General features: G+C 46.5%; 2 protein-coding genes across 4 annotated transcripts in view; both read left to right on the plus strand.

Moving 5' to 3' along the window:
- Positions 1-1,609: 1,609 nt before the first annotated feature.
- Positions 1,610-5,407, plus strand: RPLP0 (ribosomal protein lateral stalk subunit P0). Its single transcript, XM_063173184.1, has 8 exons — positions 1,610-1,655; positions 1,833-1,936; positions 2,324-2,499; positions 2,595-2,682; positions 2,936-3,082; positions 3,532-3,717; positions 4,371-4,511; positions 5,172-5,407. Exons 2-8 carry the CDS (start codon positions 1,883-1,885, stop codon positions 5,334-5,336), a joined length of 957 nt encoding a protein of 318 aa, XP_063029254.1. The 5' UTR covers positions 1,610-1,655; positions 1,833-1,882; the 3' UTR covers positions 5,337-5,407.
- Positions 5,408-5,754: 347 nt separating this feature from the next.
- GCN1 (GCN1 activator of EIF2AK4) overlaps positions 5,755-27,029 on the plus strand; it is a 38,454-nt gene continuing 17,179 nt past the window's right edge. For 2 of the 3 annotated variants that reach the window (XM_063173461.1, XM_063173462.1), the window contains exons 1-32: positions 5,755-5,790; positions 7,441-7,543; positions 8,139-8,202; positions 9,151-9,282; positions 9,889-9,997; positions 10,642-10,740; positions 10,820-10,954; positions 11,429-11,497; positions 11,579-11,687; positions 12,085-12,159; positions 12,410-12,538; positions 12,768-12,818; positions 13,221-13,319; positions 13,591-13,764; positions 14,664-14,816; positions 15,550-15,642; positions 16,271-16,346; positions 16,502-16,661; positions 17,305-17,494; positions 17,610-17,734; positions 18,037-18,215; positions 18,385-18,478; positions 18,948-19,061; positions 19,242-19,440; positions 19,923-20,078; positions 22,561-22,742; positions 23,007-23,087; positions 23,547-23,690; positions 24,363-24,490; positions 24,670-24,859; positions 25,241-25,311; positions 26,038-26,203. In XM_063173461.1, coding sequence (XP_063029531.1) covers positions 5,773-5,790; positions 7,441-7,543; positions 8,139-8,202; positions 9,151-9,282; positions 9,889-9,997; positions 10,642-10,740; positions 10,820-10,954; positions 11,429-11,497; positions 11,579-11,687; positions 12,085-12,159; positions 12,410-12,538; positions 12,768-12,818; positions 13,221-13,319; positions 13,591-13,764; positions 14,664-14,816; positions 15,550-15,642; positions 16,271-16,346; positions 16,502-16,661; positions 17,305-17,494; positions 17,610-17,734; positions 18,037-18,215; positions 18,385-18,478; positions 18,948-19,061; positions 19,242-19,440; positions 19,923-20,078; positions 22,561-22,742; positions 23,007-23,087; positions 23,547-23,690; positions 24,363-24,490; positions 24,670-24,859; positions 25,241-25,311; positions 26,038-26,203 — 3,867 coding nt within the window. In that variant the 5' untranslated portion in view covers positions 5,755-5,772. The remainder of the gene's footprint in view (positions 5,791-7,440; positions 7,544-8,138; positions 8,203-9,150; positions 9,283-9,888; positions 9,998-10,641; positions 10,741-10,819; positions 10,955-11,428; positions 11,498-11,578; positions 11,688-12,084; positions 12,160-12,409; positions 12,539-12,767; positions 12,819-13,220; positions 13,320-13,590; positions 13,765-14,663; positions 14,817-15,549; positions 15,643-16,270; positions 16,347-16,501; positions 16,662-17,304; positions 17,495-17,609; positions 17,735-18,036; positions 18,216-18,384; positions 18,479-18,947; positions 19,062-19,241; positions 19,441-19,922; positions 20,079-22,560; positions 22,743-23,006; positions 23,088-23,546; positions 23,691-24,362; positions 24,491-24,669; positions 24,860-25,240; positions 25,312-26,037; positions 26,204-27,029) is intronic. The other variant, XM_063173463.1, reaches the window with a different exon arrangement.

Below are 27,029 nucleotides of genomic sequence, written 5' to 3' on the forward strand. Positions count from 1 at the left end.
CCTTCTGTGGAAGAAAGGTCTTGTGACTGAGGAGAAGAAACTGGGAGACAGAGTCTGTTCCTGACTAGCTGTGCAGCTTTGGGCCAGTCACTAAACCTTACCGTGCCTCAGTTTCCCATCTGTAAAATGGGGGCAGTTTAGCCTGGATTTGTGAGGTTATTGTGAGACCTAGCTGATGTTTGGTAAAGCACTTTTAGGTCTCTGGCTGGAGGGTGCTGTGGAGAGGGAAGCACTGTGCTGAAATTCCCAGTGGCATACCAGCCCTGGGAGCAGTGTTTGGAATTCCTGCTCCAGAGAGCTGCAGCTCTGTCACCATTGCCATCTGGTTGTGTTTGCAGCTCGGCAGGTGCATTATAGGGCTCCAGGGGTGGCTGTGTCAGAAACCAGCCCTGAAACCCATGGGTCACTGTCCCATGTAACCTCGTCACGGTGCTGCGCTGCCCTGCTCAGGTCACTGAAACTGTCCCACGGACTTCCCTCAACAAACAAACCTCAGCGTGTGGGTGTGAGGCCAGAGGGAGCTGTGGGAGCGCTGGAGCTGTGTCAGCTGGGCTGAGCACAGCTCTGGGAAATTCTTGAGGCAAGAGGCCTTGTGCATTTGCCTTTTCATCTTGTAGTCTATTTGACTTAAAATGGATGTTCCTAAGCTGCCTGTGTTTATCTCTGGAATGGTCTACTTCCTTGGTGCCGCTGAGGGGACACACAGCTGTTGTGTGCAGATGCTGGAGAGGGGTGTGATGTTTCTGGCACTGCCACTTTATGTGACACCTGCAAACTGTGTAACCCTGTGCCTCAGTTTCCCTGTCTGGGGAGTTTTTAACCTACCTCCACTGCTAGCTGAGGCTTTGTCAGTGACTCTTGTGGCACACCTGGGTGCAGGGTGCTGTGTGGGCTGTGTGGTGCTGAGAGGAGGCTCCTCTGGCCTTAGTGCTTAACCGAGACGATGTCACACTCACCTTCTGCCTTCATCTGGTGTCTGATATGCTGGGATGCCACACCGATGCTACTCTGCCAAATAATGCCTGGTGGTGGCTGCGGCCGCTGTGGGTGTCCAAAATGCCTGTTCATTCAGTACAGATGCAGTTTTAGGGCAGCACAGCCGCTGTTGGGCTGTGGGGGTGCTCCGGGAAGGTGTGTGGCCCCCCCGGGCCAGGCGCTGCCCCTGGGGAGGGCCTTTCACATCTGGGCTGGGCTGGGGAAAACTCCGCTGGGTCGACAATTATTTGATTTTTTCCTCCCTTGTAAACTTCTAACTACGCTTTTTTTTTTCTCTCTCTCCATTTAAAATTCTTGCAGTTATGCCAATAAAATTTTTACCAATATAGTCACGCCTGTGTCGCGGTTGTTTTCCGCCCTCGAGTTTGTGAGGGAGCGGAGCCGGGGCGGGCCCCTCAGGGCTGAGGGGGTGGGGGGGGGGGCACTGCGCTCCTCCGGCCGCCAGGGGGCGGCGCGCGCCCGGCCGCGCGCTCTCCTGCGCCCTGCGCGCCTTCCGCTGGCGTCACGCGCTTCCCGCAGAGCGGCGGATGATTGACGCGGCGGGCAGCCAATGGGCTGAGGGCAGGCAGAGCCGCGGCGCTCTGCGATTGGTCGTGAGCTGCGGTATAAAAGGAGATAAGCCCGCCCTGCGGCCCTTCTTTCCCGGAGCCCTCGTGGAGGTGCGGGCGCGGCGCGGCGGCTCCGGGGCCCGGGCGGGGCTGGGGGGCCGCGCTGAGGGGAACAGACCAGGAGCGGGATCTGGGCCGCGGCCGGGCTATGGGGTTGGAAGCGCTGGGCCCCAGGGCGGAGAGAAGGGGAGGGTGGGGACCCACCTGAGCCGCTCTTCTTTCTGGCAGGTCCCAGCTCGTCTTTAAACCCACCGGGCGATCCTTGGAGCACCGCCGAGATGCCCAGGGAAGACAGGGCTACGTGGAAGTCCAACTATTTTATGAAAATCATCGTGAGTGTCGGCTCGGAGCCCTCGTGGGGCGCTGCCGGAGCAGGCTCGGGGCAGCGGGAACCGGGCGGGCCGGGCTGTGGGGGCTTTTAGGAGAGAGGGGTGAGTGCTCAGGGGGGTCTGAACGAGTTCCTGGAACTAGGAAGAGATGTGAGATAGTCCAGATCAGGCCTGCTGGGAATTTGCCGTGGCGCTTCCAGACTTGTTCAGGGATGGGAGTCGATGGCTGAGTGAAGGATGCAGCCTATGGCACACCCAGCCTCACGTGGAGCTCATAATTCTCAAACTTCTGATAGACTTTTTTTACGTTTTCATGTGTTGCAATTTTAATACTGCTCTGTGCACTGCTCTGAATTTCTTTGTATAGTTACAGTGTTTGTTTTGCTATAGCAACTCCTGGATGATTACCCAAAATGTTTCATTGTGGGAGCAGACAACGTAGGATCCAAGCAGATGCAGCAGATCCGGATGTCCCTGCGTGGAAAAGCTGTTGTGCTGATGGGGAAGAACACGATGATGCGCAAAGCTATTCGTGGTCATCTGGAGAATAACCCTGCTCTAGAAAAGTGGGTAATGCTGCCTGAGGGCACTTTGGGTCCTCTGTCTTGGACAGGGGAGGTTGTCTAAGGAGTAAAACTAAAGGCTGTCCTCTTTTCTTCAGGCTGCTGCCTCATATCCGTGGGAATGTGGGCTTTGTCTTCACTAAGGAGGATCTGACTGAGATCCGGGACATGCTGCTGGCTAACAAGGTAAGGGAGATCAGTCCTCACTTCATGTTTATGCTGAGATGAAGCACAAAAGAAAGCTGAGTCTTCACAGTGGGCAGGAATTCCTCAAGGTTTGGGCATTGGCCCTTGCAGTCTTAGCCAAACTGCTTTAGTTCAGCTGCCTCACTTGTGTGTGCCTGTGTCCTGTCTCTGCTGGAGGAGCACCTCAGGGAGGCGGTGATCCCACAAGATCTGAGGAGAGCATTCTTGCAGCTTCTCGTCTCCCCCCTCTCAGGTGCCAGCTGCTGCCCGTGCCGGTGCCATCGCTCCTTGTGATGTGACTGTGCCAGCCCAGAACACAGGCCTCGGACCTGAGAAGACCTCCTTTTTCCAGGCCTTGGGCATCACCACAAAGATTTCCAGAGGAACCATTGAAATTCTGGTCAGTGAGCTGCGGTTGTTCAAGCTGTTCTTTGACTGGGAGGCCTTGATTGTGGCAGCTGAGGGAGCTGTGAAGGCCAAAGCTCTCATTGTGCCAAGATACTGTATGAGCAGTGTGATTATTGAACTTCGGGATCTGGAGGAGGGTTGGCTGGCTTGGCTTCAGTGTGCAGTGTGGGGGGATTGAAGTTCTCCATTAGATTTTCCAGGGATAGGCTCTGTCAGAGGAACGTGCAGGTGAGCTACCTGTAGGTAATGAAGGAAAGGTGCTGCTTTTCTCCTGGCTGACATGGACTTGTTTATGTGGTCTGGGGCTTTCTCTGATTGTGGAGCTGAATGTTGGTTGTGCTCATTTGCTCCTCCACTTCCACCATCTGCATTTGTGTCCCACTGCTTTGACGTGCTGGAATTTCTTGGTGTGTATTCACTCCTTTTCCCTCATCTCCTCAGAGTGATGTGCAGCTTATCAAGACTGGAGACAAAGTGGGTGCCAGCGAAGCCACCCTGCTCAACATGCTGAACATCTCCCCGTTCTCCTTCGGGTTGGTGATCCAGCAGGTCTTTGATAATGGCAGCATTTACAACCCTGAAGTGCTGGACATCACCGAGGAAACCTTGCACAAGCGCTTTCTGGAGGTGAGTGCCACAGCCAGCCCTGTCCCTCGCTGTTGTGGGAGCCAGCACTGCCAGAACAAAGTGTCCTGTCTGGTATTTTCCATGAGGTCCTGCAGGGCCAGGAGCTCTCCTTGGTTCTCTAGAGAAACTGTGTGTCAGGGAGCACCTTCCTGTAGGATTCTTCATCTGAATCTGCTTTGGAAATCATTTGAGGCCAGTTAAAATCATGGAATATCCTGAATTTGAAGGGCCCCACAAGGATCATCAAGTCCAACTCCTGGCTCTGCACAGGACACCCCAGCAATCCTACCCTGTGCCCGAGAGTGTTGTCCAAATGCTTCTTGAGCTCTGGCAGCCTTGGGGCCATGACCATTCCATGGCAAACCTGTTCAGTGCCCTGCCACCCTCTGGGGGAAGAACTTTTTCTTACTATTGCACTTAAAACTCGCCTGACACAGCTTTATGCTGTTCTCACGGGTCCTGTCACTGGTTACCAGAGAGCAGAGATCAGTGACATATAAATATCGATGCCTTGATTTCACGGGAGCTGTTACCTGTGTGCATTGCATGCTTTCCTTTCTGTTTGCATTGTAAGAGCTGTCATCTGGCCATCATCTGCTGCGATTTCTAGGTTATTTCTCAGGCCACAGAGACACAAGTCTGTCTCTTTGCAGGGTGTTCGCAATGTTGCCAGCATCTGTCTGCAGATTGGGTACCCGACCATCGCGTCCGTGCCGCACTCCATCATCAACGGCTACAAGCGTGTCCTGGCCGTGGCTGTGGAGACTGACTACACCTTCCCACTGGCTGAAAAGGTAATGGCTGGCTCTGAGCTCTGCAGGAGAGGGTGTTAGAAGTGCAGCCAGGCACATTCACAGCATGTCCTGTGGTTTGAGAGGACTGGGATGTCGCTCTTGTGCTGAGATTGAGGCAGGAACAGGCGAGAGGCAGGATCGTAGAAAAGGCAAAGAAGGCTCAAAAGAACCATGTGGTTTTTATGGAGTGGTACCATAGGTTCTATTCTATTGGCTAACTAACAAAAATATCTTTCTCACACAATGTTCTTAAGAGGAACAGAAAAATAAAGTAGAAAAACACCTGCAAATTGTTTATACTCAACAAGTTATCACATCTTTCCAACTCCCTAAAACTTCTCACAAGCCACTGTGGGAAACGCTTGCTGTTTCTCCCTCTCTGTCCCGTGGCATCCACACTGAGACACGCCTGTGTGAGATGTGGCTGGAGAAGGGGCACCTGCCTCCTTCCATATGTTGTGTACAAATGGCAGGAGAGAGCTGATTTACCTGGGGGCTGAAAGCTTAGCTGAAATATCTTTGGTTCTTCATATCTGCTACTGATAAGTGGACCTGTTTGGATTCTGGCAAGCTGCAAGTGCTGCCTTTATCATTGCAAAGGTTCAGTCTGCAAAATGTTTTGTTCCCTGTGAGTTTACATTTTTTCCCCCACTTTTACAGGTGAAGGCCTTCCTGGCAGACCCCTCAGCTTTTGTGGCAGCTATGCCTGTGGTGGCTGAAACTGCTGCACCTGCTGCTGCCGCTGCTGCTGCTCCAGCGAAGGAGGCAGCGAAGGAGGAGTCGGAGGAGTCTGACGAGGACATGGGATTTGGTCTCTTTGACTAACAGCAGCCACCCTCTCTGTCTCTGTCAGAGTTGGCCCGATGGGAGAAATAAAAAGCTATTTTACACCTTCATGTGTGCCTGCATCGATGGTGTAGTCTCCATGTCAGCTGGGGTTTGGGAACGGTGTAACGCGAGGGGCCCTGCGCTCCAGGGCGATGGTTGTTCTCGGGCCGGGGCACGGCAGGGAGCGGTTGTGCCCCGGCCCGGGTGCTGGATGGGAGCAGTTGTTCTCGGGGCCGCAGCGCGGATCTCCCCGGCCGGGCCGAGCGCAGGCCGTGCCCGCAGCACGTCGGGGCGGTGCAGCCGCCGCCCGTCCCGTTCCGTTCCGGTTCCCCGCGCGGCGCGGCCGGTTCCCCGGGCCGGGCGGGCAGCGCCCATCGCCGTGGCGCCGGGCCCGCCCCGGAAGCCGCTACCGGTTCCGGGGTCGAGCGGAGCGATGGCGGCCGACACGCAGGTGAGTGCGGGACGGGCCGCGCACGGTCCGGCCCGGGCAGGGGAGACCGGCGGGGGCTGCGCCCAGGGCCGCGCCCCGTCCCGCTCTCGCCCCGCCGCGCCCTCGGCCCGGCTGCGGGGCCCGGCCCGGCGCCCGAAGCCGCCCGGGGACGTGGCAGCCGGGGCGGGCCCCGCCGAGCCTCCCGCACCGCGCCGTGCCCGGCCCGCGGGAAGCGGCCGCCGCCGGGGAACCCGGGCGGAGCGAGGGCGACCGGGACCGGCCCGGCGGAGACCCGGCACGAGTCGCGTCCCGCCCGGCTGCGGCGCCGTGTGCGGCTGTTCCGGTTCGCACCGCCCGGCCGCGGTGTGACCGCTCCCCGTGCCCCGAATGTGGGACCTCCGGCTTCATCCTGAGGGGCTTGGGATGATCCCAGAGCAAATCCCAGTGTGCTCGGGATCAGGTCTTTACTTGTACAAATGCTGCCTTTGTCCTCTGTATTTGTTTGCAGAAGCATTGATGGTATGCTGGCTGTGTAATGTGTACATAAATATCCTTAAAAAATAAAAATAGAAAGCAAACTGTTGAAGCCTGTCCCAGTGGCTTTTCCGTGGAGACTTGGTGGGTAGTCGAGGTTTTGGAGTTTGTGTAAGTCACTGAGATGCCGGTGAGATCCTGTAGCGTTATACATAATTTATATTTTTAATTTCTAGACTTAGGATAATTTTAACATGTTTTTCATGTCTGCACATTTCCCTGCTCATCATTAAGCATGAGTAAGTGCAGCTTGGTTTGAGTTTGCGTATGATGAACTCATGTAGTTGAAATCTTTGATAGTAGAGCAGGTCCATAACAGCAGCTGGTTTGTTTGGTTCTGGTGCCGGTCACGTTGTTGGTCACCCTTTGCAGCTCGGCCCAGCCTCACTGTTCACAGGTGCAGCACTGCTTCCAGCCAGCTTTTAAGGGGACTTGTGGGTGTGAAACGGTGACAGTCTCAGGGAGGTGTGGATGGACTTGAAGGGTCAGGAAGCCACTGTGCAGGATCAGCCTTCCAGCGTGTAGGCAAAAAGCTTCACTGAAAGCAGCTTTGAGGAGCTCTTTGAAAAATATTGAAAAGGGAAGGAACAGTTTTCTATGAGTTTCTAAAGACATGCTCTGCCTTTTGGAAAGTTGATATAAAGTTGCTCAGTTTAAGAGCTGGATTTCAAAAGCCTTTCCTGGAGAGCTGTGCTTTGCTTTATGTAAATGTTGAAAACCTGGGTGTGTAGGTCTCCCTGGGCTGTCTGCAGTTCAAGTGCCCCTTCAAGACTACCTGGACTTCAGGGGATAACATACAGGGAGAAGCTCCTTTGAATTCTGGAAGTTACTGTATTTTGCTTTGAAAGGTCCTGTGCTCCAGATTATGGGTCCCAGTTCTTACTCTGTGTTACTTTTAGAGGCGTGGGTGTCTCTTACAGAGCATGAGAGCACAGATAATTGGAGAGCAGTCATCCCTCAACCCTGGGGAAGGAGTTTCACAGTGTGTGAAGCACAGTGACCCTTCCTTGGTGGATGCTCTCATTTGGGCACTAAGGGGTCATGTGGCAGCAAGTGACATGTTCTGCTTGCCCTGGTTTATGTTCTGTGGGTTGATATCAAAGGCAGTCTGGTGTTTTTTGTGCTTTGTGGTTTTAGATTTCTGACACACTGAAGCGGTTTGCAGTGAAAGTAACTACAGCCAGCGTGAAGGAGCGGAGAGAGATCCTCAGTGAGCTGGGAAAATGCATTTCTGGGAAAGGTAAAAGCTTGGGAGCACTGTTCTGCTTACCTGGGTGGAGGAGAATGTTAAAATGTTTTGTTTCATAAGGCTGTGTGAAGAGTATTTGTTTAGGGAGAGAGTGCTCAATCACAGGGTTAATTCCAGGTGTGGGGTTTGTGGGTAGCACAGAACCAGATTTTGGCACATCTGCTTTTTCCAGTCAGTAGCTATAGCATTGTGTATGTTAGTTCTTCATATAGTGCATCACTTGAGTTTCTCTCATGACTCTTGGCTTGTTCTTTTGGTACATATGGAATATTTGGTTACACACATGTATAGAGATGGGGAGTGTGGAAGATTACAGATGGTCTTAATAAAACAGCTGAAGCAAATTTTAAAAACCTATTTCTCTAATTTTCTGAAGATGACCGTGTTTCACATGTTCCAGTTACACCATTATTTATAAAAATACACATAAAATGTATATAAAGAGCAAACTTTTACTGTGATTCTTGCAAGCAATTTCATAGATGCAAACATTTTACTGATTTCAGTCATAAAGTGAATCGTGTTTGTGTTAAAGATCAAGAGCACAGTGATTTATGAAGAAGTATTTTGAAATACATTGTTACAGATCTCCCAGAAGGTGCAGTGAAAGGCCTTTGCAAACTCTTCTGCCTTACTCTGCATCGATACCGGTGAGTAAATGTGGTGGTGTTCACATGGTGGTGTTCACAGGGGAATCAAACGAGGGAAGAGATGAGGATCTGACTCCGTGTTTCAGAAGGCTGATTTATTATTTATTATATATATTGTATTAAAAGTACATTATATATTAAAGTATACTAAAAGAATAGAGAAAGGATTCATCAGAAGGCTAGCAAGGAAAGGAAAGAATGGGATGATAGCAAAAGCTCGTGACTTTCAGAGAGTCTGAGCCAGCTGACTGTGATTGGCCATTAATTACAAACAACCAACATGGACCAATCAAAGATCCACCTGTTGCATTCCACAGCAGCAGATAATTATTGTTTTTCTTTTCCTCTGAGGCTTCTCAGCTTCTCAGGAGAAAAAATCCTAGCAAAAGGTTTTTTCATAAAACATCATGGCTACAAGTAAATTGATGTGGAAAGGCTGTATTATGTAATCTGTCAGTACTTAGTCATTAAATTGGTCTGGAGCATCTGGAAGTGCTAGCATGCAGCGTCACAGAAATGTATGTGACATCAAAATATGTCATCTTGTAATTACATTCTCAGGGAAGGACTGACATTAAAAAGTTCTACAATATTTGCCTTGCATTTCATCTTTAATTTTGAAATGAAAACTTTAATCCTGTGGTTCAGTTTGCAAGAATGAACACCCATGTCCTTGTGAAGCAAGACTGAGCTGTCTTTTAGAAGATTTCGAGTGGGATTAAATCATGGTCTGTTGTAGAGGATCTGTTCAGAACCCATTTTCTTCTACATAACTGCTGTCACTTGAGGAAGGGAATGGAGGTCTCTGATAAAAACTTCTGCACTGTGCAGAACAGCAAGGATAAAATAGTAATTAGGCTGACTGCTGAAGTGAGACAGCAGAGCAGGGGTGGTGGTGTGGGTGCAGTGTGGCAGGCTGGGCACGTTTCTGATCCGTGTCTGTCACAGGGATGCGGCGTCCCGCAGGGCCCTGCAGCTGGCCCTGCAGCAGCTGGCAGAGTCCCAGCCTGAGGCCACGGCCAGGAACCTGCTGCACTCGCTGCAGTCCTCAGGGATCGGCGGCAGGGCTGCCGTGCCCAGGTGAGTCGCCTCGTGTGGAAGTGGAAGCAGTTCTGAGTTGCTGGCAGTTCCTCCTGTTTACAGTGAGGCTTCTGCTGCTGCTTGGCAGAAGTGTTCAAAGCCTTAAGAGGGAAAGCTCTTAGTGCTGTTCAGATTTTCCTCTCTTATCTTTGCCATATCATCTGGGAAAGCAGAGGGAATACCTTGTAATAACTGCTGGTGGACTGGGGCTGAGTTATGGTTTAGCCTTTGTTAAACTTGAGGTCTGGGGAGATGAGGAACAAACTCTTTCAAGAAACAGTCTCTGTCTGGGGAGATGAGGAACACACTCTTTCAAGAAACAATCTCCAAAATTACTAGGAAAGGAAATTTCATCACCTCAAATGTTCAGCTGCCTCATGTGCTATTTGGAAGCTTTGAGTGTCAAACCAGAGCTGAAACAAGCAACTTCTGAGGGCTGATTATTTTCTGTAAAAACTAAGGCTTTAGCTGCATTTTTGTGTGGTAGAATTGCTTGTCAGTCAGGTGCTGTTCTAATTTGGGCAAAATAGGTCTGTAATGGTCTAGTAAGTGTAAGTTATGTCCTGGAAAGTGTAGATTGACCTCCCTCTCCTGTTTGTACAACAGTAAGAGCAGTGGATCTGCAGCTCTGCTGGCACTCTCCTGGACATGCCTGCTTGTTCGCACAGTCTTTCCAACCCCTGACAAGAGACAGGGAGAAACATGGAAAAAACTGGTAGGTTCTTTAAGGTTTGCAGAAATGTCCCATCACATATATGGACTTAAATATTTTTAATGTGTTTAAGTTGCTGCAATGTTGCAAACAATGCTGAATTTAACTGAAAACACCAAATTGGAATCCAGTTTTAGAGGGAGATTTGGTGTATTGTGACCTCTCTCCTGTTCCTCTGGAGAAAGCAGAAGGTGTATAAAGCATTAGTGGGGCAGTCTTGCACCTGTACAGTTGCTCTGCATACAGAGATGGCTACTGGTGCCTCTGAGGGGCATCTGCAGTTTGACCTGAAAGTCCTTGTGCCTCCCTTGAAATATCTCTCTATGATACTGTCATACAGCTTTTGCCTTCCTTTCACTTCCTTTACACAAACATGTGAGTGTGCTCGTAGCACACTGGGATATAGCTGGAACAGATTTTAAGAAGAGATGTAGTCTGTTTTCAGTGCTTCCAAAACTGTTGGGCATAGTTCTGCTCTAGGTGTGGGATGAAAGCAAAGGCAGCTTGTTGGAAGAACTTAGATGATCTAAAGATTTAAGCAGATTCAGCTGATCATTGACAATCATTGACATTTGGCATGTCTTGTTTGATATGAGCTCTCTGAGGAGCAGGTGAACAAGGGTTTTTTTGTCTATTGCCTTTGGCAGGTGGAGGTTCAGTGTTTGCTCCTTTTGGAAGTCCTGGGAGGCTCTCACAAGCAGGCAGTGGATGGGGCTGTGAAGAAATTGAACAGGCTGTGGAAAGAGGTGATGTTTACATTATGTGCCATATTCTACAGCTGTTCTATTCTGCGCTGTTAACGTGCCTTGCTTTTCTCCTCTTAAGAACCAGGATCTGGTGGATCAGTACCTATCTGTCATTCTGGGGCTTGAACCAAGCCAGAGTTATGCTGCAATGCTGGGACTTGTGGTGCAGTTTTGCACAGCCCAGAAGGAGATGGATATTATTAAACGATACAAGGTGAGTCTGTTGTACAGCTTTTTTTGGGGGAATAACAAGCATCATCTGTTATCATGATGTCAAGAAAGGACTGAAAAGGTGTCTTAGTGAGGCTGGTACTTTGCTTCTGCCCTGGTTTCACTATCTGTCAATTCAGTAGTCCTGCACTTCTGACTGAAAGCTGGGGTGTGTTTAGACAGGAGGTGCCAGATAAGTGGCTGTTTGGTGTTGCCTGTGCATTTCTGTGGATGTCCAACATACAGCTTCCTGCCTTGTCCCTGCTGTGGGAATGAAAGGCAGCATGTAGCTCTCAGTGTGGTTTGAGTGTTGGGCTCGGGGAGAGCAGGGAGCACTGGTCTCTGCTTGACTGGCTCATGTGAGGGTGCAAGGAAAGGAGGAAGAGGAGATGGGGTATCCAGCTTGGCACCTGATGGTGTGCCAGGAGCTAAGTACAGGTTGAGATGTGGCTGTAATCTGGTGTTTCTGCTTGTTCAGAGTGCTCTCCTGGATTTCTATTTGAAGACCATCCTTATGAGCAAGACAAAGCCTCAGAAGCACGTGCTGGTGAGACAGTGTTTAGAGCTGCTTGTGATGCTGTCCCACAGGCAGCACTGCCCTGTGCTGAGTGCCCTGTCCCCTTTGCAGGACAGCTGTTCTCCCCTGCTTCGCTACGTGTCCCATGCCGAGTTCAAGGACTCTGTTTTGCCAACTCTGCAGAAATCGCTGCTGCGGAGCCCTGAGAACGTAACTGAGAGTGAGTCTGTCACCTCTGCATTGCTCTGTCAAAGAGCCTAAATCCTTATCACTCTGGAGCTGGTGGGGCAGTGTCACTCTGGGCTTTGCTTTTGGTCCCTGAGTGCAGGCAGGATTGTCTGGCATCAAGGGTTAGATGTGAAGCAGCATTTGTGGTGTGATCCCAGTGTCAGGGTATGTGATAGCTACTGTTTGCACTGAGGACAGGATTTCACAGCTGAGTGCTAAGAATAATCCTGAATTATTCTGTTCATTTGGCATCAGTTTCAGTAGTTTTTTTATTCCTACTCCTTATTAACCTGTCTGCTCTTGATGTGAACTCTGGTGAAGAGTGTATTAAAATGCTGATGGCATATCACATTTTGTTAAGTAACTGTTTTTATCTCTTATGTTGTCAGCAATCTCTTGCTTGCTCGTATCTGTGAACCTGGATCTTAGCCAGTATGCTCTAGACATCGTGAAAGGACTGGCCAGTAAGTACACTCTCTCACTTCTGGAGGGAATTATGAATTCAGAATGAAGTTTCTGCAACTTTCTGGCTGTACCTACAACAGGTGAAAAGGTTGTTTTAGGTGGGAGGGAGGATGATGCTGTAAATTGGAACTGGAATAGTTCACATGATGGTTCCAGAAGCTGCATTAAGCCACATGTAAAGATAATCCTTACTTGCTGATTTTATGCAGTTTGTCATAAGGATCTCTTGGCTCGTGTGTTATTTTCTAGGTCATCTAAAATCCAACAGTGTGCAGCTGATGGATGAAGCAGTTGTGGCATTGAAGAACTTGGCTCGGCAGTGCAGCGATCCTTCGGCTGTGGAGTCTCTGGGCAGGCACCTTTTTGCCATCTTAGGGGGTGAGTAAGTTGTCAGATAAGCAGTGGGGATGAATCAAGGTTGAACAGCCTCAAGAAGTTTTGTGTATTTTATCTGTTCTCTTTACTGCCTGTATGGAGGGGGTGGCTCAGCCTGGATCAGGGATAATGGTGCAAGCTTTTGTGTTTTGGAGGAGATTCTGGAGATTCTTGATGTAGCACAGAGCTGTTGCCTGTACTCACCTGTCACCTTTGTGTTTCTTGTTGGCAGGCTCAGAGGGGAAGCTGACAGTTGTTGCTCAGAAGATGAGTGTCCTTTCAGGTGAGGGTCCTGGAAGAAAGCTCTGGTGGAAGAAATTGAGCAGAAGGCTGAATGGAAGGGATCTCTACCTCAGCCTTTAGGATTTCCAGCCTGTCACTCTAAATTGGCTGTAGTTGAAGCCATAGAGGGTGCTGGATACCACATACCAGTTCCTGACTTTCTATTCAAAGAAAATAATTGGCTGGTAGGCCAAAAATTTTCTTCAAAGAAGATGACTTGCACCCAGAGTGAAAATGAAGACAGAGATCTGGCAGTGTGGTACATGGTGGATGTAATATCCGGGTGTAGTAACAAGAAAAAGAGATGTCTGTGCAAGGATTGCAGTGTGAAGGGTTGTTCTTGATTGGTTTTAGATGTTGTGCTGGTAGTTTGGGAACTACTGAGAGAATTCTGTCCTTTCAGGGATTGGCAGCCTTAGTCACCATGTGGTTTCTGGACCCTCCAGCCAAGCTCTTAGTGCAACTGTGGCTGAGCTTTTCATCCCTTTCCTGCAACAAGAAGGTGAGAGCTCTTGCCTTTGTTCTGGATTTGCTTAGCTGTGTTTCATCTTGAGCAGGGTTTTTACATGGTTATTCAAGATTAATCTGGATTCTTGCCTGCTGTGTAAGAGAATCTGTTGCCCTATTTTGATGAACAACCCCAGGGAGACTGTGCTGTGCCTGTTAGGAGCACGTGTTCTTTTCTTGCATCCTCTTGTTGTTACCTGCTTTCTGTTTTCTGTTCTGTGCTTTCTGCAATTGCTGAACTGATGTGAGCTCTGGTTTTTCCCCAGTCCATGAAGGCACATTGGTTCATGCAGTCTCTGTCCTGGCTCTTTGGTGTGCTCGGTTCACCACAGAAGTTCCTAAAAAGCTGGTGGAATGGCTAAAGAAAGCCTTCAGCCTTAAAACCTCGACTTCAGCAGTGAGACATGCCTACCTGCAGTGCATGCTAACCTCCTTCAAAGGTAAAACTGGGCAGCTGCTGATAACTCATGGTTGTGGGGCTTAGGAGGAGAGTTAGCAACCTTTGTACTTCCTGATACAGAGAGCTCTGCAGATTAGGAAGATTTTGTAAGGCAATGTCTTTTTACTGACCTCTTTCACATTTCTCCTTAAACTCTTCTGCCTTCAAGTTTATAAAGATGGTTTGTTTCGTTGTATAACTAAAATCACTGTCCATCATGCTGTCTTTCATATATCTCAAAGCAATTTTTGATTGCTTTATTTTTGTCTTACAACTAAATTCTAGCTCAGGGGCCATACTTCTGTTTTATGTAGCACCCAGAACAGTTGGATCTTGGTCTCTGATTTTGACTCTTGGGATGTCTAAAAAAAATTTCTGTGTTTGAAATGAAGAACTCAAGAAATTACTCTCTTTTGTTGATCCTCTCAGGATTGACATCTTGGTCCTGCCCCCTTTGACTGCAGCATTTCCTGCACATTTGTAGACCTCTGGGATTCCTTAACTTCTGAATGTTTGAAGTGAAACAGATGGTCATGGCATGCCAGGAATTTGCTTTCCCTCTCTCAGGGAAACATTAATCTTTGAAGTCAGACTTCCTGTGATTTGAAGTGATTCCTTTAATGTAACTGAATTAGCATTTTCTTTTGCATCCTGTGAACAGAAACTTAATCTATTGAGATAGGACTGTTCTGTCTGTGAGAAAAGGACTCAAGTGGTTGCTATTGAGCTTTTCATAGTTGCAGTTTAGTGATAGTGATTGGCAAATACTTTGGGAGATTCAGTGTTCCCAGTGTGTGTCTGATTCCTCTCCTTGTCTCCTGGCAGCAGAAAAACCATTGATACTTGGGTTGGAAAGTGAGGACCATGCTGTTTTGTAATGTGTCTCTTTTGTCCCCTCAGGTGACACATTATTGCAGGGAATGGACTTGCTGCCAATGCTGATCCAGACAGTAGAAAAAGCAGCATCTCAAAGTACTCAGGTTCCCATGGTAACTGAAGGAGTTGCTGCAGCTTTGTTGATCTGCAGGATGTCTGTAATTGAGGGACAAACTGGTAAGGTCACAAAACAGCTGGCAGAATCCAATATAAACAGGTTCTGAGGGTTAACACTTCTTGACAGTGTGCAGGAGATACTATTTCTTAATCTGTGTATAGTTCCTACATAGAGCATCATTGATCTTCTATAAACCAGGGAAAGATTAATTCCCATCTCTCTCATTTATGTCAGTGAAGAGTTCTTACTCTTCCACGGCTTTACAAATTCCAGTTTCCTCTTTATTCTGACAGGAGATGTTCACCCTGACCTTACATGGTCAGATTTGACTGATGCATTGGAAGTATTCTTTGATTGTTATTTGGGTAGTGTTTTTACAAACCTTGGGGAAGCATAGGGACTGGAATTCTGTCTCCCATTAGAGGATATTACAAGAGCTCTCTGAGTTCATACATCTGCCAGGAAATAAAATCAGGTGTTCTATCAAAAACAATACACTACTTCCCTCCTCTTCTTTCCTTCTAGGAAGGTTTGCCCTATGAAAGATTAAGGAAAATTAGACTTTACATTTCACACATAAGTCAGAGAAGAGTATTTTTGTCAGCTGGTGTTTTTTGGGTGTGTTTATAGTTCTGAATGAGAGAAATGAGAGGCTTAAGAATTGAAGACCAGTAAGGCTAGAAGTAACTTGAGGGATTTCAGGAGAGAGAATTCTACTATATTTTATGTACACTGATGAGTTCTGACTTATTTTGAAACCTCCTTGATGGACATCTGTTCTTTTCCTGTCAGAGTCTAAGCTGAGTGGTTTCTGGCAGCTGATTTTGGATGAGAAAAAACAAATTTTTACATCTGAGAAGTTTTTGCAGTCTGCATCAGAGGAAGGTAAATTGGCAGTTACTGTATATCCAGATGCTGTTTAACTCTGTTTCTTAATATTTGACAACTAATGTTAGCCCTGTTCTATGTCCTTGGAGAATACAGTTTCAGGTTAAAAGGAGCTGTGTACTCTTCAAAGTACATCTACAGTAGCTGTAGTCTAAGCTTGAAAATAAATTAATTTATTTCTTGATGAACCTGAATTATCACTCATTTATCATTCCAAATGATAAAGAAATGGAAGGGCCTTGTGACACTGCTGACACTCAGGACCCATTTCATTGCCACTGAAGCTGTTTTGGCAGGGCTCAGGAATTAACAGAACAGAAGCACTGAGCGTGGTGTTTATAATTTGCTTTGCTCTGTCAACTTAGACCAAAATAGGTCACACACAATGGTCAGGAAAATTGTCCTGGGATCCAGCTAACAACATCTCAATGAAATCATCGTTCAGTTCCCAGTGTTGGCAGATCTGAGTTGGATTTGTCTTAGCTTCAATTAGAAGATTATGTAGAGGCTCAGCTTGGGGAGCTATTTGAATGTGTCCTGTTTGCTGTTCATTCGTTTTCAGGTAAAAAAAATCTGTTTCCTTACAAAATCTCATGCTGTTTTAAATATTTGTCTTTTCCCCCAGCCATGTGCACAGTGCTGCAGCTGACAGAGCGCCTGCTCCTGGATCATGCACAGCGGCTGCCTGAAAGCAAAGTTCAGTACGTACGGTCCCCTGCTGTCCCCAATCCCTGTGTGACCCCAGAGTGCTGCTGTGGGCGCTGGGGGGTGGCCTGGGAATGTTGAACTCGTGGTGCCTTGGTGTCCCCTTGGCTGCAGAGCTGGCTGCCTGGCTAACCCCTGTGTCTGTCTGCAGGCAGTACCACCGTGCCCTGGTGGCCGTGCTGCTGAGCCGCACGTGGCACGTCCGCAGGCAGGCCCAGCAAACAGTGAAGAAGCTCCTGTCCTCCCTGGGGGGGTACAAGCTGGCCTATGGGCTCTTGGAGGAGCTCAAAGTGGTTCTCAGTTCTCATAAGGTGAGTAGCCAGCAAGTGTCTGCTCACACAGATGTCTGAGTGGTGCCACTCACCTCCCTGCCCTAGGTTTGCTGTTGGCATTGACATACAGCCTGATGTGAACAGGATTCATCTCCAGATGATCTCCTGGAATGCCACTTTTTACTGGATTATTGCATATTACAGTATCAATGTCTGGGGTATGCCTAGTCTTCCCTACATACATAGAAAAGACATATTCAAAATACTTTGGGGAGGAAGCTGTAATTTTCCATGTATTTTTATTATTTTAATGCAGATTTAGTATCTGCTGAAAGACCAAGTGCTTCATTCCTTTTTTTGTATCTTGGTTCTTTATAAGCCCTGGCTTATAGACTGCAGAAGTTGAGCACAATGTTCCCAGCCAGCTGGCTCAACCTTTTCCAGAGTCTTTGCCAGAAGTGATCATTTTAGTTTTATTCTACCCCAGCTTGCCAATTCCAGTATAGTCCTGCATTCCTAATCTTCTTGTCACTGTGATCCCTGTGCTTTGGTTTTGCTGTTATCCCCTTCTTTCCTTTGAAAACTTCAGATGTTTGGTATTGACAGGGAGATGGCATTGAGCCTGGTGTTACTGTGGGGAGGTGTGTTCAGGTCTCAGGGAGGTTTGGTGTTGTCCATTCAGATTCTGCCTCACGAGGTGCTGGTGACAGAGGCAGGAGAGCTGTCGGAGCTGGGAAGGACATACATTCCCCCTCGTGTGCTGCATGAGGCCCTCTGTGTCATCTCCAGTGTGGCAGGGCTTGATGTGGACTCCTTTGAGCCAGAGAAGCTGGCCCTGGAGATGCTGCTGGTGAGCCATCATCCATCTGTAGGTAAGTGCAGGGATAAGACTCTGATGGCCAATGTATGAGTTTTTATTGTGCTTTTTGTTTTGTTGTGCCAGCAACCTGCTTCATGTTTATTATGCTCGTTTATTCCTTTTGCTAGTGGCAGTGCAGCCAGGACTTTGGCCAGCCCTCCTCATCAAGATGAAGATAGATCCTAAAGACTTCATTACCAAACATCTGAATGACATTTTACCCAGGATCACCACCTACACTCTGGAGAACCAGGTGATAACTGCTTTCCTTATGTTATTTTTGGGAGATATCTTGGAGGAGTTCAGTACTAACTGGTCTATAAGGAAGGAGAGCTGTCTAAAAGGTGTGGAAGAGGGATTTTAAAAGAGAATGTCTGTGGGGAAAAGGAGCTGGGATTTAAGAAGGAAAGAATGTACCAGCAACTGAGTAGAATTTTAGATAACATTCAAATACCCACTGAACAACGAATTGGGGATTGGAATGTAATGGGGGTGTACTTCTTGGAGACAATTTTAAGCAAGACTGGTTATGTTTTTTTCTCCATTTCCTGGCAGTCATCTATGAATGCAGTGGGGTCTCTCTCCCTGCTTTTACCTGGCAGAGTGCTCCCACAGCTCATCAGCACTATCTCAGCAGCAATGGAGAATCCAGCTCTGTGCCAGGTTACTCGAGAGGAATTTGCCATTATGAAGACACCCGAGGGAGAACTGTATGACAAATCCATAATACAGAGGTAAGTCTTCATAATTTCTGTGTGCATCTGGGGATTGATCACCACTGATATTATTGCCATTGAGTGACTGGGTGTGTCAGATGCTCTTTCTGCACAGAAGTTTGTGGATTTTTATGCCTGATCCTTAGTCAAGAGCAGTGCTGATTCTTTCTCTACTTTGCCTTCTTAGTGCTCAGCAGGATAGTATGAAAAAGGCTAACATGAAGAGGGAGAACAAAGCTTATTCCTTCAAGGAACAAATCATTGAGCTGGAGCTGAAGGAGGTAAGTTGATGGAAAAAGAAATTCCAGGCTGGTCAGAATCTTCACTGCACGTTGTGTGTTGTTCCATGGCTTCTGGCAGATGTCTGTGTGCTGGTGGGAAAGATTCTCTGAACTACTTGGAATATTTCTATCTGTATGTATCCCATTTTTTAAACAAAGGTTGACTTCTCTTAGCTCTGGGGAGGGTGACATACCATCCCCTGTAAATGAGCTGGACAGCACTTTTTAATGATGCCAAATAATTTGTGACCAATGCAGAGAAACTTATGCCGAGGGACACTAAAGTGTTGTTAACCTGCTAATTTCCATTTTGTGTCTTTACTCAAGAGGGATATACTTGGAAGGATATTTTGATACTGTTTTCAAAAATAAATTGCAAAAAACCCTGTTTCCAACTTGCTTCTCTGACTAATTGAAGGGATGGTGTTTGTAGCTCCCAGATAACAATGACCATGGCTCTCTGTTGCAGGAGATAAAGAAGAAGAAGGGAATAAAGGATGAGGTGCAGCTGACAAGCAAGCAGAAGGAGCTGATGCGTGCACAGCTGGAAAGGGAGGCTCAGATAAGGAAACGGCTGAAGGAGGTGAACTTTGGTTGTATTTTTTGTCACCTCTGAAACCACCATGACCCCAGTCACTTTGATGGAGAGAAAATGGTGTAGCAGTCACCTATTTGTTTCTGTTATTAGAAATAAGATTGAATTGATTTTTTTTCCCAGTGGAGCTTTTTTTTATGGTAATCTCTTAAATTGTTTTTCCTACAGCTTGATAATGAGCTGGAAACAGCTCTAGGACTCCTGGACACTGTTTTAAAGAAAAAACCTCCTGGTCTCACTCAGTACATCCCTGGTCTCATCAGTTCCTTCTTGCCACTTCTTCGATCTCCTTTGGCTGCTCCAAGGATCAAGAAGCCTTTTCTTTCCTTGGCTTCCTGTGTCATGCCTGCTCGACTGAAAACCTTTGGTGAGTCTTTGCAGTTGCTCTTTAAGGGCAGGGTTTGTAATTTTGAAGGTGGTGAAAATTCTTGCTCTTATAATTCTTGCTCTGTGGATCATGACCATGTACCACAGGAAGCCAAGAGGAAAAACCACCTGGAACAGTGCTTAGGGAGATGACTGTGATTTCCCAGAGATCCTCCTGCTGGGTATGACTGGGACCAAAGACAAGGACTTGTCTGGTCAGTGCCCAGCTCTGAGGAGCAGCTGGTCACTGTGGGACCATCTTCCCTGTGCAGAGTTAGGATAGTGTGAGTGTAACTCACACATGTTGTGAAGAAATCTGTCCCCTGACAGCCCTGGGCTGGGCTTCCTGCTCTGAGCCTCTTTGTAGCCTGGGCTCTTGCCCAGAGCTTTGTTACAATTCTTGGGTTTGTGTTCCTGAGGCTTTTTCTCTTGAGAAATCTTCTGGTTTAGCCCTTTCATGGATTCTTTACTCTTCCATTCCAGGTACCCTGGTAAGCCATGTGACCTTGCGCCTGCTGAAACCAGAGTGTGAGTTGGATGAATCCTGGTGCCAGGAAGAGCTGCCTACTGCTCTGAACAGAGTGGTCAGTTTGCTGCATGCCCACACCATTCCCAGCCGAAGCAGCAAGGGAGAGCCAGGTATGAAGTATGGTAGATATGGTACATCCTGCTGACACTGCCCCCACCTCCAATAACTATGGACTGGTTTAGTTTTCAGAGTTTGTATTATATTTTGCAAGCAAAAGTTCACTCTTTCTTTTTTTAATTGGATAGCTGTTCATAGATATGAAAAACCTTAAGGGTTTTTTTCTGCTGGTAGTAGAAGTGATGTTGCAACTATAGTTAAGTGTATAAATGAAATAACAGTCTTTTTTCCTAAAATGGTTCATACAGAAATAACAGCAGTGAAATTAGGGTTCATCTTTGCCAAGGACAGCTCCTACCTTTCAGCACCACTTAGCATAAGGGATTCAGTGAGACTAAGTGGAGTGAGAAAATAATTGCTTGTTGTCTGTGATCACAGCAGTGAAGTGCCCATGGCCTCTGCTTGTTTGCTGTGTGGTGCTGCAGTTCATGAATATTTTATACTGGCATGATTGTAGAAAGAGCAGTTCTCTCCACTCTATAACATGAAGGCAAGCACCAATATTTTTACAGTGCCAGGTAATGATTTGAGTTAAAGTAAACCTTTTTTCTTGATTTTTAAAAAAATTTATTTCCTGGAGTTAGTTTTTATTTAGGTTGCTTCCAGAATTTTCTTCACAGTGGAGTGCACAAGTACTTGTGCCACCCCACTGAAGATGACAGTTCAGAAGAGGAGAGTTGGGATGTGTCCTTTGGGGGCTGGGATGGCTTTGGCTCTCTCAGGATGTACTCCAGGGAGAGAGGTGGTTCACTTCTCCCAGGCTTTGGAGCTGTTCATCAAATAACCCAGTCAAAAGCTGCTGTGGTAGGTAGATGGTGTATATTTTTAAGGGAAGTGTGGGATTCTGTTTGGTCCCTTAGCCCCATAGTTCAGTTCTCTTGCTGTTCAGTGGTGTAACTGTGGCACATGTCACTGTCACAGCTGACCAGTGGCCATTGGCCATGTTGATCACCTGTTCAGTGCTGAACATCTCAGTGATAATTTGGTGTCACCACTGTGCAATTTATTGCCATAGTAAGTGCACATTCATTAACATTTGAGTCCTTTTTCAGTCATTTCTAGAAAATAAGAAAATGGTGGAAGTACTTTCAATCCTTCAAGATTTCCTATATTGTTTAATTATATTAATATCTAATTTTTTTTCCACTTTTGCATGAGAAGGGCAGTAGTTTCCATAGCACTTTGTTGGACAAATCATGCTATATTCCCAAAAGATTTTTCCTCATTTTCAAACTTCTTTGGAATGTACTTGTGTGATATGATTTAGCAGAGATTAATTTCTTAGGTTACTATGAGACCTAAGATTCACCACACCTCCTTATAATGTGGATGACAGAATTTATCAATCATTGCTGAATGCCAAGATGCATCCTGTAATCTTTCTTGTGTTGGTCAATACCAGCTACTGTGTGAGTAGAACATTTTTCTCCTCCAGTAAAGCTTTCTTCCTCCTGCTGTGTATAGAGGGACAGTGGTTTAAGGCTAAAAATATCCAGCCAATAATTAAAAAAGAAAAGTGTGAAAGCAAACAGATACTGAGCAAACAGAGAGAAAAATCCCACATGAGAAATAGAGAGGGTTTTACCGAAGCTGTTCATGTTAAATAGGAGCTCAGAACGTGTTGGGGATTTAATATTTCTCCCTTGAACTACTTTTGCAGTATTTTTGCCCTACATAAGCTGACTAATACTGCAGTATTGTATCTGCAATGCTCTTCATCTGCATTTAGAAATTTAAACTTGGGCATTCTCTGTCAGCACAGATAGGATATAGAAAGGAAATGTTTTCTGTAGACACCTGATACTTGAATATTAACCAGACTAATGAAGGAGTGTAAGGACCATTTGTTATATGCTATAGTCAAGACCCTGTAGAAAGGAAGGGGCAAAATCTTTTAACAACAGGAATCCAAAAGCTTTAATTTTTTCAAGGAGATGAGGGGAGCTGAATCTTGCACCAGAATTTGGAGGACTTAATTCTCAAGGATCCAGCTGAAGGCTGGAATGACAGGTTAGCTAGGTTGGTAGGAAGTGTTTAAAGGAAATGCAGCTGACAAACAGGGTCTTGCTTCGGGACAAATGAATTTGATAAGTGACTGTCTAATTCATTGAATTGTTTCAATTCCCTTTACAGTATGTATTTCTATACTCTTGTGGCATTGGTAGTAATTTGGAGTCCTAATGCGACTTGAATTGAAGCCAGGTAGAATCACAGAATCACTTAGGTTGGAAAAGACCATTAAGATCATCAAGTCCTACCCTTAACCTAACACTGAAAAAGCCACTGTTGGAGCTGCACTGTTGCTGCTGCTAAATGGCAAATACTTAGGTTTACTCAGCATCTTTGTGTATGAGGCTGAAGCTTTGCCATATCTATTATGAGCTACTCAAGTGTACATTTTGTACCAGTCAGTATTATCAACCAAGTCATGGAGGATCAGCTGTGTTCACAGGATGGGTTTTTTCCTTTTTCTAGGTGCTGCCCCATTATCAGCTCCAGCATTTTCCTTAGTCTTTCCTCTCCTGAAGACAGTTATGATTGAGACACCCCATAGCAGTGAAGACAAGGAGGAGTTCCTGGTCAAGATCCTGCAGATTCTTACAGTCCATGCTCAGCTGAGATCATCAGGAAATGGCCAATCTTTGTTGGTGGATGAGGTGAGAGCTGTGGTGTCAGATTATCTCCTTCAGATGAGCCATGGGATAAAACAGCTGATGTGTAAACTGGACAAAGCAGATTAATTGTCCAGGTTAGAGTTACCTGTATAGGATTGTTTTCTGCCATGGGTTTTGGTACCTGTCCAGCCTGAGGTTTTGACTGGGATGTTTTAAGGAGTGTCACACATAGGCAAGGTATTTTGAAATCACAAGATAAAAGTCTTTTTCCTTCCTCCCCACCCTTTTCTCCCCTCAACCTTTCAGAATGGCCCAGAGTTGCTGCCCCGCAGGGACATGCTGGTTCTGCTGACCAGGGTGATAGGAACAGGTTCTCCACGGTTACAGGTGAGTGCTCGACTTCATAACCACAGTCAGCATTCTCCCTAAGTTTCATCAGCATCTAAATGAGGGAAATGTACCCACTGGTTTAAGTCTCTCATGCTGGTGATTGATACATTCCTAATTTTCTTCTGTGTTTATGGTATTCTTGGATTAAAATGTCTGCATCTTTTTTTCTGTGGGTTTTATTGCACCAAATATATTCTTCAGTCTTTCAAAGGTGACATTTTTTTCTTTCTCTAAGGCCATGCTCTGCCAGATAAGCTCAGTAGTCTCTCCTCTGAGTGTGTTGTAAGGGGTGAAGTAGCAGAAGGGTCAATAATGAAAAGCAAAGAGTTGGGCTGAACTTGTCATGGTTTGGTCACTGTTCTTTGGGAATTTCTTGTGCTGTGGCAGCGCTCATTGCTTGTTCTGCCAGCAGTTCAGGGTGCAGTGGGGTGTGTGCCACGTGCTGTGCTGTTGTAGGTGCTGGCCTCGGAGGCGCTGACGGCGCTGTGCGCGAGCAGCAGCGGGGAGGACGGCTGTGCCTACGCCGAGCAGGAGGAGATCGATGTGCTCCTGCAGGCCCTGCAGTCTCCCTGCATGAACGTTCGAGATGCAGCTCTCAGGGTAGGTGGGAATCATTCAGGGTCACACCAAGTTCCTTAAGTTTTTGGGAGGCGGATCTTCCCTAAACACTGATGCAGAGAGGCTTCAATTGTGATGCCAGGCTTTGGGCAGTGTGTCAGACTCATGTTCTTTGTGCCAGATTTATCTGCAAAAACAGTACTCTGGGTTTATCTGCACCTTTGTTTCCTTAAAAAAGGTATAATTAGGATTACTTAACACCTTCTGTTTACAACTGGATGGAGCTTAGTCTTAAAGAGAGAAGCTGTCAAAAAGTTCCTGTCTGTACTAGGCCTTGTTATTGGAAAGCTTCAGGCTTAGTCACTTCTGAGATCATGGAAAGAAAAACCTCAAGGGTGCTTGGTGTTCTTTGCCATGAAACAAATTCCAGTTTAGCCCACCTGAGCTGTTTTGTCTGTACTTAGAAGGAGAACAGACTGTAGTCACCAGAGCCTCTCTGCAGCCTGCCTGTGGAGCACTCTTCTTGAGTGTCATCATCTCACATACTAGCAATAGGAACTCCTTGACCAAAATGGGCAGTGTAAGGCACAAACAAACATGAATTTTCACACTTCCAACCACTGAGAGCTTGACTTGCCAGAAGTTTTAAGAGTTTTAAAGCATCTGTATCTAAAAATCAGATCCTTGCACTGATTTTCCTGTTAACTAATTCAGGGACTGATGGAGCTACAAATGGTTCTACCAACCCCAGACAGTGATGAGAAGAATGGACTGAACCTGCTGCGTCGCCTCTGGGTAGTAAAGTTTGATGTTGAAGATGAGATTCAGAAACTGGCAGAGAGGTAAGGGTTCTTTTTTATTGATTGGGGTTTAGGGGGACCTCTTCTCTGCCCACGGCATGGAGCTACACTCAGGGGCTTTGCCCCACAGCTGGAGGGCAGCTGTAGGTCTCTCCACTTGTGCTTGTGGCAGTGGCTTCTTTGCTGAAGGGTGACCCATTACCTCTGTGTGTGTGCTGCAGGCTGTGGGAGTCCATGGGTCTGGAGCTGCAGCCTGACCTGTGCTCCCTGCTGATCAAAGATGTCATCTACCACGAGGAGGCAGTGCGACAGGCAGGGGCTGAGGCTCTTTCCAGAGCTGTGGCTCAGTACCGAAATCAAGCAGCAGAGGTCATGAGCAAGCTCACAGAGATCTACCAGGAGAAGCTCTATGTAAGTACTCTTACCCTATGGGTTGACAGGCACGAGCTGCTGCTTTATTTGCTGTTAGTCACTTTTCCTTTTGTCTGTCCTGAAGACGTGCATTGAATCTACTGTTGTCCTTTTTGAGCTTAGCATTGACTTTAGTGTCCTGAACTTCGTGTTATCAGCCACTAATGGCACCATTGGACAGGTGAGAGGGATGCCTTAGATGATACAGAAAGACTGTGGTAGGGCAGTGTCAGTTGAAGTAATTTTGACTTCAAACTTGCTTCCTGCTTGTGGTATCATAACTCTGCACTATTATCAAATGACATTGCAGGTATGGTTAACAAATTCTCTGCATGACTATCCTTGGAAAAGGCATTTTAATGAAATCTTTCCTCCTTCCAGAGGCCACCTCCAGTTTTGGATGCTTTGGGACGAGTAATATCTGAATCACCGCCTGACCAGTGGGAAGCAAGGTACAGTCGTATTCATTCAGACTGATCTCATCACTTCCTGTGCATGCAAATGAAATGGTTTTGATTTTTATTTAGAACAAAAAATTACATGCAGTTGTATTGACTTGCTGTTTTCATGTGCCTTTCAGGCAAACTGGGGGCAGGCAGAACTCCAAAATATTGGGTGCTGTTATTTCAATGTCCTGATAAAAACAGTCTTTCCTTCTCAGACTGTCTGAGTTTTGTCTTAGCTTACCGTGTTCCCACCTCCGTATGGGCCATTGATTGTTTCAAGAGCAACAGTGCAAGCCTTAATGAACTGGCCAAATTCCAGTTTGGATAATTACTTTCTGTTTACTTGTATGTTCTGTACAGGTTTAATTGGAGATCATCTTGTTTGCTACTTCTGCTGAGCTAATCTGTCCTTTAATGCTGATGTACCTTGTTGTAAAGCTGCTGCATTTCAGCAGTAGTTCAAGTGATCCTGATGTCTAAGTTGGCTCAAGTATCCCTAAAGCCTAATTGAGATTAAAGCTATTATATGGCTGAGGGATTGTTGTCCTTGTGGGAGACTGCAGCATGGAGTTATGTAATGAAATGCACAGAGGTTGGACACTGTGAGGCATTTTGTTTCCGTAATGGTTCTCGCTCTCGGTTTCTGTAATTGCTGCTGATAGCAAATGTGATTGTGAGCTCTCAGTTCTGTGAGAAGTCAGTAAGCTCACAGGCTCATCACCTTCTTCCCAGGTGTGGCATAGCACTGGCCCTTAACAAGCTCTCAGAGCATCTGGACAGTTCTCAGGTGAAGCCCCTCTTTCAGTTTTTTGTGCCGGATGCTCTCAATGATCGCAGTCCTGAGGTCAGGAAGTGCATGTTGGATGCAGCTCTTTCAACACTCAACACTCATGGCAAAGTAAGTCTGAATGTATCTGTCTCTGTCAGGGGAAAAAGATATAATGGATATGTAGATACTGCATTGGTGCTCATAGATTTTAAAAAATTTTTTATAAATTTCTTAGAGGTTGCTGTTACTTGTAACAGCTGAAAACTTTAATTTAGGAATTTTTGTGTTTAGAGTTTTTCTTTTAGTGTCTAGTGTTGACTAAGTGTGTTCATCCCTGTCATTGCTACAAAATGTAATATCCCTGGATCAACTAGAGTTAAAATGGTATAAAATTAGAGTAGTAAAAGTAAAATCAGACCATAGATCTTTTAATCCTGCAAAGATGAGAATTCTTTTTCAGGCTTCATGCAAAGCAAAACATGAAACCTTGCTGATTTTTGGCTTAATTAAACTTAAAACATTGAGGAGCTGAGGACCATCCTTCTCCCTCCAGCTCTTCCCCAGCAGTGTCAGATGGGGAAGGCGTGCAGGGTGTGAATTGCTCAGCTTCTGATTTCCTCATATGTGCCAGTCACCTCTGGACAGATGCCTGTATTTTTTAGTTTAGCCCATGACAATTGGGGTATTTTCATATTAGTCATTCTTCCATTGTGTTTCTTAGAAAAACAATGTGAAGTTTGATATTTCTGCTCTCCCTTGGCAAATGGGGCAAGCAGAGGAGCAGGCACTGATGTTCAGGCCTGGGAGCTTGTGTTGCTTTTGGCAGAACATCATGCTGGCAGGCTTGGGGATTCTAATTTTGAAGAACTGATTTCTCTCTAGCAGGAAATATTTGTTCTCTGTCGGGATGGTACAAGGTCTTATGTGATGTGACACATGAAATGAACTGTAAATA

Source organism: Melospiza melodia, chromosome 20 (assembly GCF_035770615.1).
Source record: "Melospiza melodia melodia isolate bMelMel2 chromosome 20, bMelMel2.pri, whole genome shotgun sequence".
NCBI lineage: Eukaryota > Metazoa > Chordata > Aves > Passeriformes > Passerellidae > Melospiza > Melospiza melodia.